The sequence below is a fragment of the Opisthocomus hoazin genome, chromosome 3 (assembly GCF_030867145.1).
Source record: "Opisthocomus hoazin isolate bOpiHoa1 chromosome 3, bOpiHoa1.hap1, whole genome shotgun sequence".
NCBI classification, from domain to species: Eukaryota; Metazoa; Chordata; class Aves; order Opisthocomiformes; family Opisthocomidae; genus Opisthocomus; species Opisthocomus hoazin.
In genome coordinates, this window is record NC_134416.1 from 69,957,233 (window position 1) to 69,972,719 (window position 15,487).

At 46.4% G+C, this 15,487-nt stretch overlaps 1 protein-coding gene across 1 annotated transcript in view; it reads left to right on the forward strand.

The window, feature by feature from the left end:
- The window catches only part of SCGN (secretagogin, EF-hand calcium binding protein), a 33,208-nt gene extending 26,447 nt beyond the window's left edge, over nucleotides 1-6,761 (forward strand). Inside the window, exons 7-11 of the mRNA XM_075415287.1 lie at nucleotides 524-579; nucleotides 2,080-2,125; nucleotides 2,244-2,303; nucleotides 4,745-4,813; nucleotides 6,157-6,761. Coding sequence (XP_075271402.1) covers nucleotides 524-579; nucleotides 2,080-2,125; nucleotides 2,244-2,303; nucleotides 4,745-4,813; nucleotides 6,157-6,285 — 360 coding nt within the window. The 3' untranslated portion in view covers nucleotides 6,286-6,761. The remainder of the gene's footprint in view (nucleotides 1-523; nucleotides 580-2,079; nucleotides 2,126-2,243; nucleotides 2,304-4,744; nucleotides 4,814-6,156) is intronic.
- Nucleotides 6,762-15,487: the final 8,726 nt, after the last annotated feature.

Genomic DNA, 15,487 nt, shown 5'->3' on the forward strand with positions numbered 1-15,487 from the left:
TAGCAGCCTGAATCTTCTTCCCAGTCTTAGCGCTTTCTGATGGCAGTCTTTGAGCCAAACAAAGCCCACCGGCTTAAGCAGCACAAACCCCTGACTCGAGTGTCTATCAGAAGGTGACATTTGCACCTCAGCCACTCAGTAGCCAGAGCAACAGTCAGAGATAAGGGTGGAGTCAGACACTGGAAGTGTTTGGAAGTTCCCCCTTTTGGCATTTTTTTGAGGGGCCGTGGCAAGGCCAATATTTAGTTTCTCAAGGCATTCGCTGGAGACCTGTCTTTACCCCTGTATAAGCTGGGAAGGGAGCGGTGCTGGTATTGGATTGTTTGGCTTGTCGCTGTCAAAAAGCAGGAGGGTTTTGCTATGCTTTTGTGCCACCCTTCCCCTTGGTGCTAGCAGAAGGGGTTCGGGCACCCCAACCAAGCAGAGGTGAGGGCACAGGGTAGAGCAAAATGTATACTGGCTTTTTTGTATGTGTGTTCTCCTCATGACCTGTCTATTTTATCTCTATCTTCTTGAATTTTAGATGAAAATCTTTGACAAAAACAAAGATGGGCGGCTGGACCTGAATGACCTAGCAAGGTAGGCTTTAATAATATTCATGGGATTTTTCAGCTTGCAATGGCAGATCCAGACAAGGTGATGATCTCCCTCTGAGGAAGTGCATTTGAATGCTGTCTCCTTTCAAATCAAATTAGGAACTCTGATGTGGCTATCCCAGGTCTCTAACGTATGATCCCCATCACAATAGTCCAAGAATCTAGAGCCGGTGACACTCAGCAGTGCCAGGACCTATCTGTATATCACCAAAATGCTCTGGCATGGTCCGTGCTACCTGTGTGATGCTCCCCAGGAGGTGATGAAGCAGCCAGTGGCACTTTCTCCAAAAGAAGAACAGCAGTCTCCTTCATCAGGGTCACAGATGTGCATTTATTTCATATCATCATGTGCAGCAGGGATTGCAAAGAATTTTTGCTGCTTGTTAGAGGAATAAAGGTGCTACCATAGAGGAGTTTGCCAATGGCAGTAAGAAAGGATTTGGAGTGACAAGGTGAAGACATTTGTGAATGAAGCTGCGGACTCAGTCACAGGCCTCTGTCTCTTTTCTGTCCTTGATACCTCAGAGGCTTTTACATGATTTTTTGCTGCATACAGATAGAGAGTATGCCCCTGTCTGTAAATGTATGTTCAATGACTGGATGGGATATTAAACATGCGGGTACAGTCTTTAAACACCGATTTGGGGCTTGAGAGGAGAGATGTTCTGGTTTGCCACTGTTACTTTCTGCTTGTGATCACGACAAATGCCAGCACAAAGACCTGCAGTGCATGTGGCAGTTCCCTTTGAGCACTGAATATATGAAGAGAGAGAGATATAGAGGCAGAATGGAGAATAAAGGCATTTGCCCTTGCATTTTCCTCTTAAATACAGTTCCCTACTGCCCCATTACCCAGGACAAGTGAAGATCCCCTCTGGTCTGAGCACATTCCTCACACCCCAGACCCTTCAATGTCTGGACACAGCTCGGCATGCCCTGTGTCACAGGCTCTAAAACCCTTGGGGTTAGCAGGGCAGCTAGGGAGAGAAAAGATTTATCAGTCTGTGAGGGCCTTTGGGAGGGAGGAGGGGAAAGGAGAGGAATTTGTCCAGTCTCGGTGCTCAGGCCAGAATTGCTTTGTCCTTTGCTTTTACAACCACCAATTCGCCCTCCAGCAGAGAGTGATAAATTACTCTTTCCTTTAATGCAGCAGAACAATCCAGTTACAAGGAATGATTATCTGGTAGCTCTTGCTTTGGAGGCTGACCACCTCCATTGCGCTGGACCACCAGAAATGTTCTGGGAAAAGCAATGGTGCTAAGAAACACATTTGCAGTGAGGCAAAGGGTGCTGCCATTCCCCGTCAGACAGAGAGGGAGGCATGTCTTCCAGTAACAACTCTCCGCAAAAAACCCCACAGGAAATTTTCTTTTTTAAAGGCCTATAATCTAAAATCCCTTTGCTTTATGAACGAGAAGAGTTTGGAAGAGTTTGTGTGCAGATGATAAAGTGGAAAGATTGTAATTTAAATCTCTCCATTCAGGATTCTGGCGCTCCAGGAAAATTTCCTTCTTCAATTTAAAATGGACGTAAGTAGCATTATTTTTTGATGCGTAGATCTCGTCTGTCTCGGCTAAGATAGCCTGGGCTCAAACTTGAATCTTTTTTTTTTTCATTTTTTCATTTGCTCATCCTGTCCACATGCAGGCTTGCAGCACAGAAGAAAGAAAGAGAGATTTTGAGAAGATCTTTGCACACTACGACGTTGTGAGTCCCAGAGTCCATTCCCTTGCGGTCTGTAAATGACACAGATTTAGCATGCACTGCTCAGACGTCTTCCTCCCGCTGTGTGCTGTGGGGGTCACACAGGAGCTGCAGATGTGCTCGAGCCCATTGCCCAGAGGGGCCCAGGCACCAGGCTGGGGGGTAAGGTGGGGACGGAGGGGAGTGATGCTCTGAGACCTCATGGCAAAGGACCCATTTTGACTTTTTCCATCGCCACAGCCAGCACAGCTTTGTTAGCAGTATCTTCCTGCAGGCGATGCAAGGGGTGTAGAGGAGGTGGTGGCTTTGGCTCTCGCAACCTCTGGCAGTTTAAGACATGCATTACCACCATCTTGAAAAATAAAACCCCTTCCAGTACTAAACTAAGGGTTATTTGGAGAGTCTGGCCCAGAACAGACATGACCACCTAACTGCTTGTTAGAAATCAGCAATTCAGTGCCAGTTCTGACAGTCACACAACTCCCTCAGGGTGGTGGCCAGCAAGCCTCACAAAATGGTGGGAGATGTTGCTTCCATTTGAGGGGAATCATAGAATCATTCAGGCTGGAAAAGACCTCTAAGATGATGAAGTCCAACCATCAACCCAACACCACCATGCCTGCTAAACCATGTCCTGAAGTGCCACATCTACACGTTTTTTGAACAACTCCAGGGATGATGACTCAACCACCTCCCTGGGCAGCCTGTGCCAATGTCTGACCACTCTTTCAGTAAAGAAATTTTTCCTAATATCCAATCCAAATGTCCCCTGACACAACTTGAGGCCATTTCCTCTCATCCTATCGCTAGTTACTTAGGAGAACAGACCAACACACACCCCATTACGACCTCTTCTCATGTAGTTGTAGAGAGCAACAAGGTCTCCCCTCAGCCTCCTCTTCTCCAGACTAAACAACCCCAGTTCCCTCAGTCATTCCTCATAAGACTTGTTCTCCAGACCCTCACCCACCTCGTTGCTCTTCTTTGGACATAGTCCAGCACCTCAATGTCCTTGTTGTAGTGAGAGGCCCAAAACTCAACACAGTATTCAAGATGGTTTGGAAAAAAGTAAGGGATCTTAGGTTTTAGATATTAGGAAGAAATTCTTCACTGTGAGGGTAGTGAGGCACTGGCACCGTTTGCCCAGAGAAGCTGTGGATGCCCCATCCCTGGCAGTGCTCAAGGCCAGTTTGGATGGGGCTTTGAGCAACCTGATCTAGTGGAAGATATCCCTGCCTGTGAAACTAGATAATCTCGAAGGTCCCTTCTAACCCAAACCATTCTATGATTCTATGATCTTATGCTATAAAATTAGGGTTGTCATCAGCAGCACTGAATCTAATTGGAGGCCGGTAACTAGTGGTGTCCCTCAGGGGTCGGTACTGGGCCCAGTCTTGTTTAACTTCTTCATCAATGACCTGGATGAAGAGTTAGAATGTACACTCAGCAAGTTTGCTGATGGCACCAAACTGGGAGGAGTAGTAGATACACCAGCAGGCTGTGCTGCCATTCAGCGAGACCTGGACAGGCTGGAGAGTTGGGCAGAGAGGAATCTGATGAAATTCAACAAGGGCAAGTGCAGGGTCCTGCATCTGGGGAGGAACAACCCCATGCATCAGTACAGGCTTGGGGTGGACCTGCTGAAGAGCAGCTCTGTGGAGAGGGACCTGGGTGTGCTGGTGGACGACAGGTTGACCATGAGCCAGTAGTGTGCCCTGGCTGCCAAGAAAGCTAATGGTGTCCTGGGATGCATTAGGAGGAGTGTGGCCAGCAGGTCGAGGGAGGTTCTCCTTCCCCTCTATTCTGCCCTAGTGTGGCCTCATCTAGAGTACTGCATCCAGTTCTGGGCTCCCCACTTCGAGAAAGATGAGGAGCTGCTGGAGAGAGTCCAGTGGAGGACTACAAGGATGGTGAGGGGACTGGAGCATGTCTCCTGTGAGGACAGGCTGAGGGAGCTGGGCGTGTTCAGCCTGAAGAAGAGAAGGCTGCGAGGGGACCTAATATATGCTTACAAATATCTGAAGGGTGGGTGTCAGGAGGATGGGGCCAAACTCTTTTCGGTGGTGCCCAGCAACAGGACAAGGCACAACGGGCACAAACTGAAGCATAGGAAGTTCCGTCTGAACATGAGGAAGAACTTCTTCCCTCTGAGGGTGACGGAGCACTGGAACAGGCTGCCCAGGGAGGTTGTGGAGTCTCCTTCTCTGGAGATATTCAAGACCCGCCTGGACGAGGTCCTGTGCAGCCTGCTGTAAGTGACCCTGCTTCGGCAGGGGGGTTGGACTAGATGACCCACAGAGGTCCCTCCCAACCCCTACCATTCTGTGATTCTGTGATTCTGTGATTCTGTGATAAAGCTCATTGACTGGGTGGATCTACTGACAAGTAAATATTGTAGTGTTTTTGACTCACTGGAGTCTTTTGATGTTTATTCCATCTTTCAGAGTCAAACGGGAGCACTTGAAGGCCCAGAAGTGGATGGATTTGTCAAAGACATGATGGAACTGGTCAAGGTATCTTCATCACTCTTTGTATTTCTTAATACCCTATATTTGTGAGAGGAAGGTGCTTGTTTTTGAAAAGTTATGTAACTAGAGAGGCTAGTAAGAATTTAGAGTCAAACTTCACCTTGATCAGCAGCAGAAATGAATGTCACAGTCTCAGCTAATACACTGTAGAGCATTTCATCATATCCCAGAAATTCTGCCTGACAAATTAATACAGCTTCACTCAGCAGCTGTATTCAGGAAAGGTCCATCTAGCTCTGAATTAGGAAGATGTTACAGCATCACAGACTATGTTGACGTGGATCAATTAGCAAAACTTCTTTCTTCTGTTTTCACTGCGGATGCAGTCCTCACTAGAATGACCTCAAGGTTCATTAGTTCATCACAGGGTTACACTTCAAAATTACTCGAGGTCTATCTCTAATCAAGAGTACCATACCCAGTGTGTCACTTCAGCTTCTTATGGACAGCAGAGTCCATCTGCATTGGATTACCTTGAGTTTCCAGATGCAGTTCAAGATAGAGCTTTTCATCCAAATACAGTCTGGTCTCTGGTTCCCTCTGAGCCTGAGCTGTTGCATTTCCACACGGTGTGACCCGACACAGGGGTATCTGTTCTCCCATGTCCATTTAGCAGAGAGCAGAGACTGCAGCTGCACGCTGATGGCTGCGTATGAGTGTACATTACAGTCATGTGGTGTGTAGGGAAGGGCATGAGGACAGGCAGGGTTCCACATCTGTGCTCTGTGCATGTGTGTCCAATGGAGGGAAGGTTGTACTTTCCCTAAGGGCCTTCATCAGCATCATCCTTGGGTACCACAAGCTGTGCACGTGACTGCTATCCTCCTGAGAAAGTGGGAAGCAGAGGAAGTGGTACAGCATTAGCAGCATACAGAGACAGTGTAGCCTGTAAAATGTGTCTTTAGCACTCATTTGATCCACTAAAGGTATTTTTAACTTTCTGGCTAGCCTGTAAAACAGTAGCCTCCTGACAACAGTGCCACATCACTCCTTGTGTTGCAGGTTTGAGAGAGGAAACCAGATGAAAGCGCAGGTCCAGTAGTGCAGTGATCTGTACTGCAAACCTTTCTGCAGGCTTTTGTTTGATAAGGATCAGATACTGATGGTCTTGACTAAGCAATAAAATCATGTTGCATTTCCATACAGTTACTCACAGTTCCATACCCCTTCTGTTTTTGCAGGGTGCTCCTTCCCCATCCTGTAGGAGCTGACATGGGGTCAGGCAGTTTGGTTGCTCCTCCATGGGTGGATTTCCCTCCTGCTTTAGAGGGCTGGGGAAATCCAGAGCTGTTTTGTCTCTCGACAATATTTTTCTCTTTTGCCTACAGCCCAGCATTAGTGGGGTGGACCTGGACAAGTTCCGCCAGATCCTGCTCAATCACTGCGATGTGAACAAGGATGGAAAAATTCAGAAATCCGAACTGGCTTTGTGTCTCGGTCTTAAAATGAACCCATAGCCGGGAGAGTGCTCATGGTTGTGTTTCCCTTGTGAGATTTGCCTGCTGCTCCTCGTAGAAGTGTGTCCGTGCTGCCAGGCGAGCGGTGGGGAGCAGGGGCACTGTGCTACCGGGCCAGAGAGCGCTGGGCGAAGGCACAGCACAGGGGGATTTGCTTGGTGGGCTCCCTGCTCCACTGCTGCCTTTGTGGTGTTCGCTTGCTGCCACCGCTTGCGGGTCCCCTTAGTGATGTCTCTGCCCATGAGCACACTGGATGCTCAGAAAAGGGCTTGCTGTTCTCCTCCTGCCCCCACGCAATGCTGCCCTGCCCGTGCCCTACCTTAGGGACAAGCATCTCCTGAAAACATGTCCCGTCAGTGCTCTCAGAGTGCAGCTGCTAGGTGTTTCTGATGGCTGCCTTACGTGTGAAGTCATTACTTTGGTGAGCGTTGTGCTCTGTTTATGCATTTAAAGTATTGGATGGATGGCAGTGTATTTGTGCAGAAATAAATAATGGCAGTTACAGAAATTCAGCAATATTGGAGTTTATGTGATATGTGCGAAATAAAAAATGGCAGTTACCGAAATTCAGCAAGATCAGAGTTTATGTGTTATGTGCTGAAAGCCATCTGCCGCATGCTGGCAGGCCATATGTAGTAGCCATTTTATGTAAAATGCATCAAATGGCAAGAGGCTTTGTGATACCTATCAGCCATGGTGTTTAAATCTGCCAGGAAATAAAACACGGTAGTTCCTTCTCATGGGGAAACCACGAACACCAGGAAAGAATACCACCTGCAGAATGAAGCCATGGAGTAGCATTACTTCTGGAGGAGGTCTTTCTTCCTACCCAAACTGAAATAATACATAAGGTTTCCATAAATTGAAAAACTGGAAGGACAGAAGCCTAATGAGGGCAAAGCTCTTACACATGCTTAGTTGTTTAAGTCCCTAAGAGTTAGTAAACACTTGTAATCTTTATTGAACTTCAAGCTTCCCATCATTCATGGGCCATGAGTGTAATCCAGGAGCCTAATAGCAGCAGCATCATTTGTGCCACGTCTTTCCCTATCCCAAAGTCTTTGACTGAATATTCAGAAAGTGCCACACCTACGCTATCATGCCCGAATAATCCTTTTTTCCTTTCCGAAAACTGGCGAGGAAGAGTTGTTGGCAAAACTCCTGCACATTTCAGCATTTCTATCTTCTACAGATGAGAGACCCAGATTTGACACTATGAGTGTCTTTCTTTTTATGTTCTTTGCACAAGACAGTACGATGAAACACTCCCCTTATATTCAGTTTTATAAAAATGAATCAGAAATTACCTTCAGTCAACACGAATAGAGATGGACATGCTGATTCAATAAAGCGCTTAAGACCATACACAACTTTACGGATATGTTCATCTTCTGTCTTCATCGATGATAAGCCCACAGACTGAACAAATGATAAGTGCGTGTTTCACTCCAGTGTGGAAGTAGGGCTTTAAACTCCAAAACTGCTTTTTATCACCCTGGCAGCAACACAAATCACAGCCGCAGTAACAGAGCTTTGCAATGGTTCAGAAAAATGATAAACAGGGAATCAGGCCTAAGCAACAGCTCCTCGAGCCATCAGCGATGCAGTTTTACTCATGGATGTCCTCGTCCCTCTGAGCAGTAATGAATTTGATATGTTGGTGTCACAACGTATTTTGTTTTTTTTGTACAAATCTGGGATTATCTTTTTAATACCGATTCTGACGAAGCCTTCCGCTCTGCAAGTTCACACAACTAGTTTTATTAGCTTTAAATAAGTGAGTACATTGCCTTCACTGAGTTTACAAGAGCATTTTACAAAACATTAGCAGAAAGTTATTGGAGATCACGGTTTAAAAGGTTATACAGAGAATTCGAAAGAGTGGGATTTTATGTTTTTATTTAGTTAGCTAGTTAGTTAGTTTTGCATTCCCAGGAGGATATTGTTTGTGTCCAGAGCAGAGACTAGAGAGCTGGAATACAGGCAGGCACTCTGGCTTGTTTGCAGGGACTGTAGGGGAGAGCCATATCCCAGTGGGACTACAGCCTCAGGGAGCTGCAGGTCCCCTACAAGCAAAATAAAATGTCAGGAGATGCAGCGGGATTTGAGCCCATGTTACAAACGTCAGCAAGGCAATTATTAGTGAGCCACAAACTTATAACCCTCTAGCCTCTAAAAGTCAGTGTTATGGCAGGAGGCAGGCATTCTGAGACTTCCTGTGGAGAAGATGTTTTGCTTGTTTGCAGAGTTTTAATTATAATTTTCACTTCAATAACGAATGATCTGTAAGGCCCTTTTGTCTCAGGCTCTGATGATTTCATCCCTTTAAGCTGCTACAGATATATACTTAGGCAATACATTTTGATAAAGCATAGCTATTTGCCATTTTCCAAATTCAAAGGGTAGTTTAATGTTCAGCATGGATTCTCTTATGCACCAAAACACGGGATATTATTTTACATTTGAATGGTTACAAGAAAATACCTGTTTTGCATTAATTACATGAAAACATCTTGCCTACAAAACCAAAAACATTTACACGCTGCGATGCTTTCTGTGCTGTAAATATATTGAAGATATGCAAGGAAGGTTTGGAGCTGTTTGATCAGTGCATCTTATGCCAACAAAATTCTGTGGATATGATATTATTTAGGAGCCTGCATCCTGGTGACTAGAATTTGAACGCAGAAAGTGAATGAAGATGTTTGCCAAGATATTTTCCCTTGGTGTTTTCATTTTTTTCTCTAGAAAACTGGGAATAAGGGGTTCACAGTTTCTATTTCTTCACAGCATGCAAATTTACAGGTATCCATTTTAACTGATTTTTCATTTTTAACAGGCTTATTTCTAAAAGACATTTAGCTACCACAAGCGTAGTGGTCAACATGCATAGTGCTCCCAAATGCGTCCTTTTACGGTTGACTTTCTTTCTTTGTTTGTTTAATTGGCAAACTGCTGGATCTGGAAATCAGTGTGTGAATTTCCTCAAAGCAAAGCCGTTCCTTTGCCTCCCTTTTTGCTGTGAGTTATATGAGATCATGCCCGGCACTCCTGTCACGCTCCTTGCTCATCTCGGCCCTTCTCATTCTTGGCCCTTGACATAGTTTTTTTCTGGATGACTTGCAATGACAACTTTGTTCAGGAGAAGCTGCCTCTGACAGCTTCAGTGGACTGTGTAGAACTGATACCCATGAAAAATCAACATATATAGGGCTTTTTAGCTCAAATCCATCCCTCATTTAACTTCGTTTCACTGGAAATGATAGTATAGAGGCACAATCTTTTCTCCTATCATTTTGAAAGTCAACAAGCTGCTTGCTCATCCCAAGCCATCACCATGGAGATCTGCCGCTGGAGATCCCCAGTTTCCTGAGCCAGCCTCACAATCCCAAATTGCTCAGCTGCCAGCTATTCCCTTGGTCTGTGCAATTTTTTTCCCCAGAGTAATGAACCCCAATACATACCCTCACCTTATTCCCCAGTCTGAACACATTCCACCAGTCTCACATCACTGACACCCAAACTGGAAACAGATGAGAGGTTTACAAAGCATAATATTCAAGTTTCCTTGGTGCTTTATTTTCAAATTTTCAGTAAAAGACTTCTACCCATCTATTCTCCCATAACTGCTTTAAACAACACGGCTGATCGTGTCTGCATATCTTACAAAAACCACTTTTTATTCCTACAAAAAGCTGAGAATTGAGCGTCAGCCCCAAAGAAGGGCTCAGAGCACAAGAAACCAGCACAGTATTTTGATTAATCTACTTTTCTGTTTGTGTGGCAAGACAATAGTGTCAATATCAGTGAAAACAATTGTGACTAGTGCAGCCAACAAGACTATCAGAGAATCATCTGCCATATTATAATAGGAATCCTTCATGAGAAACACCTTAATTACAGCTATTATCTCTTAAAATGGCTGGCTAACTCTTACATTAATCTGATTTGAAACAGAAAGTTGCCGTTGCGCAGTGAGATGTTAAATGGGGCTTTGCTGTGTAATTACATGGGGTAAAGTAACTACAAAAATCTTTTGTGTGAGGGCTACGCTGACGGCTAATAAAAAGCTCTCATTTTCTGGCACCTGTATTTTCAGCAATTCTATGGAGAATTGCGTCTCCTTTTGAGCAACATTTGCACATGGGAAAAGGGGGAGAAAAGAGTGCCAGTTATGACCATTATGAGACAAAACCAAGGAACCATTTGCCTAATTCCAATCTACAGAGAGCTCCTACTGGTCCCAGAGGTAAAACCGTTTCCCTGCCCTCTCTTGCTTAGCTGGGCACCACCAATTCTCACAAACTCATCCCACGGTTATGTGTCCTACTGCCCGCCTGCCTTACTCTCAGCCTTTATGCTGGCTTCAGGCGTTGCCCTTCCTCTTGGGTTGGTTCCTTCACATTTGCTGTTGTCTGTAAAAAACGCCCTGCTACTGTGCTGGAAACATTGCGCGGGCGATGGGAGAACTGGAGCTGGTGTCTCTGCCCAGGAAAAATGGCAGGCGCAATGGCACACACAGCACGGATGGACAAATGCTCAGGCTGCACCTCTGGCATCACTCGACATCTCTCCAGATGAGCGGTTTCAGGAAAAAATTAATTCGATTGGATTTGATGGAGACCCTACAGCCCACAAGAGCTGTTATTATTGGGCAAGGTGGCTGGAGGACAGGCGTCTGCCCCAGGTCCGGAGAAACCTGGTTTGGGGTGCCTGCTCTCCCCAGCATCGTGGCTGTGAAGCTCAAATGATTTCAACCTCCTCAGTCTTACTGGGGGAAGGTTTCTGTCGTGGATGATGAGAGCACATAAACCACATGTTGAAAATTAGTCTTGGTTTGGAAGTGTACTTTCAAGGGATATATTAACAGTAAAAGCCACCACGTTCCCAAGTAAAAGAAAGCTAAAGGTGCCAGTGCCCACACGCAGTGTGAGTGACTGCATGGGCTGCACTTTACAGTGAACCTGGTCACCCCTTTGAGGTCCTCCTGCACCGGACCCTGGTAACAAAACCCAGGGAAGGATCTCCAGGCATTATGGGGGAATACAGAGAATCTAAGCCCTAAATTAATTTTGAATGCAGCTGTGGCCCACGTCCTGGTACAGTAATATTTGTACCAACTCTCCATGGTCCTGCTTTGTAAAGTAACCAACACCAGAACATAGAGACAAACGGGTCACCACTGGTGAGGTCTGAAGAAATCACCCGCCCTGCATTTCTCTGTGAGGAGGGAGAAAGGTTTTTAATGTTGCTGCACAGAGAGAAGCTGCATCAGGTGTCCACAAGGCTGAGTCCTCTGCCCCAGGCTGCTGCCAGCCGGCAGAGCCCTCTTGGCTCGGGTGGAGCCGGGCCAGATCAAGGTGGCAGGAGGTGAAGCTGTGGCCCCATCACCAGACATATTTTAAAGCTTTTAAAGATGAGGGGCAGGGGCTGGGTGTCTAAATTAACTAGTGCCAATGCTAGAAAGTGGTAGCATTGAGGCTTGCTCAAGTTGACGCCACAGTCAAATAGTTCTAGGTCTGAGGAAGGCTGTTATTAGGACTGTGTCTGCTTTATAGGAATAAAGGGCTGTAATACAGTTGTCAAGGGGTTTCTCAGAGCTGGTAGAGCTACAGAGAACATGTTCCTGTTTTTTGATTCCCTGCAAACTCTCAGGTAAGATGTCACTCCCAAATGCTCATAGAGAGGAAGATGGAGAAGAGAGATGCAATCATAAATCCCGTTTGTGTGGCTGGCTGAACAGATTGCTGTCATCTGTCACTTTGGCTAACATGTCTCTAACTTTGATGGTATGGCCAAACACAGTTTTTATTTACCAGTGTTAATCCTTAGGAAGTGGATTCATTTCTTTGGCAGATAAAAACTAGGAGTCAGCAGACTTCCCAGGCTTTCCGTGCCAGCAGGGGCAAGGATGTGCTTGGGGAAATCTCAGGTTTAGACGGGGATCCAGGTGGGACACAGGCGTCAGAGCCTGGAGGAACGTGGTGCCCATGGTTTTGGTGAGCCCTGCTCAGCTGGGAGCCAGAGTGAAGGCAGCCGGTTGCTGCGGCTCAGGGGAAGAGCAGCCACTTCTTCAGACACGCTAACCGGATCACTGGGAAACCCATCAGCATGCATGAAAGTCAGACCAGTCTGGTTTTCTAATTCTTCCTGCAAGCGGAGAACATGCACGCGACGGCTCAGACAACACGCGGTGCTTGCCAAGGCACCACAATAACTTGATTGTTTGCTTGAGACCTAATTAATGAGATAGTCAAAGGCAACTGTTTCCTCCTTCCTGATGAGTAAATGTGCACAGGAGCATGGGCATGATTCCGAGGTGTTTCCTGGTCATTAAGCTGAGAGCGATCTGCTTGGGTTTGTGCTATGTAGAAGATCATAAACAAATCAATAGATACTTCTGTTTTCACCATAAGACGTAAAATGCTAATGAGCATGGCATATGACAAGGACCTGAAGTGACTGGTACAGTGACAGGATGGCATTTAGAGACTTGTGCTATGATGTCTTTAACTATGTCCGCATAATGCAGAGACGGTACTTTTTCAGCAAGGATTTCCTTTTACGTCTGAAGAATGGAAGATCCAATGGGCTTACCAGTAACGACATTCACATAGCTGTGTTTTAATTTGTAGGAGCTGGAAATTGCTTCATTTTAAAAGTGTCTTGTAAGTGTTATTTTTAGGTTCCAATAAATTCTAGCACATTTCTGCCGCCTCCCTGCTTGCTGACTATGAAATTTACCATGTTCTTTCCCTCGCCACCACTTCACTCTCCTCCTGGTGAGATCCAGAAGTGCTAATGCCAACACCTGGCGTGCAGTGGTTATGAATCAGGCCACACAAGATCAAGCAGCCGGCTTTAAAACCTACAAAATATCTACCTTTACCCTCTCCTCTCCCCGTCTCCCACCATCTTTTCCTTGATTTTTCTTTTTAAAGGAACCTGTGGGACTCTTAGTTTCATAGATTCTAGGTCCAAAGCCTCCAGGCGGCCACATCTGCAAGATTTGCTCTGTGATGCAAAGCACTATGTCTCCTTATTACTGTTATTATTTTTCCAGAAAGCTGAGACTATCCCTCAGGGTCCCTGTTTCAGGCTCCGGGGCCATTCCCTGCTTCATGAGCCTGATGAGAAAGTGGGAAGAAGTTAACAACAGCGGCTGCTGAAGTTAACAACTCGCCAGCCTGCCGCCAGCAGCAGCAGTGTGTGCCATGCCGTTGCCAAACACACATCCCTGACTACATTCACCCCTTTAGGCACCTCTGTCGACTCTGCCGGAGGTGCAGCCCTCCTTCCCCTGCACTCGGGAGGTGCCTCTAGGGTGCTGGTTAAAATCTCATCAGGATCCCATCAGAGCTCGAGCTCAACAAAGTGGGGAGGTGTACAACTTTTCAGTCCACACAGAGAGGGACAGGAGGGATGGCAAAGGGCATGGCCTTGAGGGATGTCTGAGGCTTTCCCCTCAACTTCTTCTTTCCATTAACTGAAGATTCTGATGCTGCGGGTATCCTCTGCTGCAACCTTAAGTATAGATTTTGTTGGCCACACTCCTAGATTTTCAGAGTCCTTGTGATCCTGCTGGGCTTTTGGAGGCAGGGGTGGACATTACTAGGGCTCGAGCAGGGGAAACCCCATTGCTGACCACGCAAAACCCCCAGAAGTTGTGTGCAAGGGGCTGCAGCAGAGAAGCTGAGGAATTCTCTTGCACCTCTGGCATTTCAAAGCAACCCAGGGAAAGTGTCTCAAGAGCAGTGAGGATGTTGCCTCTCAGCTGAGGGAATTTGGAAAGGAATATGCAAAATACCTCTTCCCCAAGCAAGTAGCCCCCCAGGGCTGCCTGGAGAGATGCTGCTGCCACAGTGTGAGCAGGAAGCTGAGGAGCCCAAAAGCCCCTGGCATTTGCCACATGGCTTTTCCCTAATGCGTTTTCTGTCAGGTGCCTTGCAGAGGAGGACCAGCGGTGCACGACTGATGGCTCAGCGCTGCACCCCTCCCAGGGGAGAGGATGGGTCACACCAGTGAGGTGATTTTAACACTCTGTTGAAGTTCAGGCTTTTTCCTGCAGTTCACTTTTTTCCTGTTAAAAAGCAATAAAAAAATTTGTTCACAATGGATCTATCTGTTGATGCTGCATTTTGCCACTTCATCAGTTTTTTATCGAAAAAACCCTTAAGATTAAAATTCAGCTCTAACGCCGTAATAAACACACAAAAGTGTGTATCACTTCAGCGTCGGAGACCTATTGAATAGATAACAGAAGTCTTCCTAAACTGACAAATTTGGGAAGAAAGCAGCAACGAAGATGAAGTCCCATAACATTGTAGAGAAGCTTTAGTGAGCGCAGGGAGCAGCGAGGCAGGGCTGTGCTACACAGTCCCTCTCCCCGGATCATCCCACTGTCCTGGCGGGATGTGCCTTGGTCAGGGGCACCTGGATGGGCTGACACCTTTGTGTCCAAGCGGTCACAAGCCCTAGAGCGTTTGCAGGTTCAGAGCTCGTCTGCTCTTGGGACTTGTTATCACTTTACTAGTTCTGTGTCTGGCAATGCCTCTAGTTACCTTTCAGCTGTCGCTCTTCCCACCCCAGCTATACAATACCTTTCCTTAGATTTGCAAATAGACTTTCCTCCACTTTTCTGATCTCTTGCTGCTCTGTTTAAGGAGTCTTAAATCACTCCGTGGCAACTACATCCTCCGGGGGATTTGGGGTTCAGCCGTGGGTTTTGCGTGCTAACCACAGCTTGTGTCAGTCACAGCTGGCCAACAGCAGCATCACAGAAAATACAGGTTGGTTCAGAAAACAGCTTGGTAAGAGGATGTCTTGCCATTTCTAGAGACACTAGGTCTGTACAGGCTGTTTCACAAGGTAGGGTATGCCGTATGTGTCTGCTCCATATGAACTGCCATGGGCGATCCCTGCCAGGAACAGCAGCCATCAAAAAAAGGCTGTTCCCAGATCTCACAGAAATATCTCAGGTTCATTTATGGCCAACGGTGTGAGCAAGCTGGCTGATTTACCGGCACCCACATCCACCTTTTCAGGCAGCACAGTCAGACGTTTCCCAGGTCAAATTCTATCCTCATGTCAAGCCTTGCAAGCCCATTACTGCTAATTGAGGAGAAATCCAACCTCTGATCTGTAAGGGGCACAACAGTTCCATTGAATTCGATGATCTTAAGGGTCTTTTCCAACCTAAATG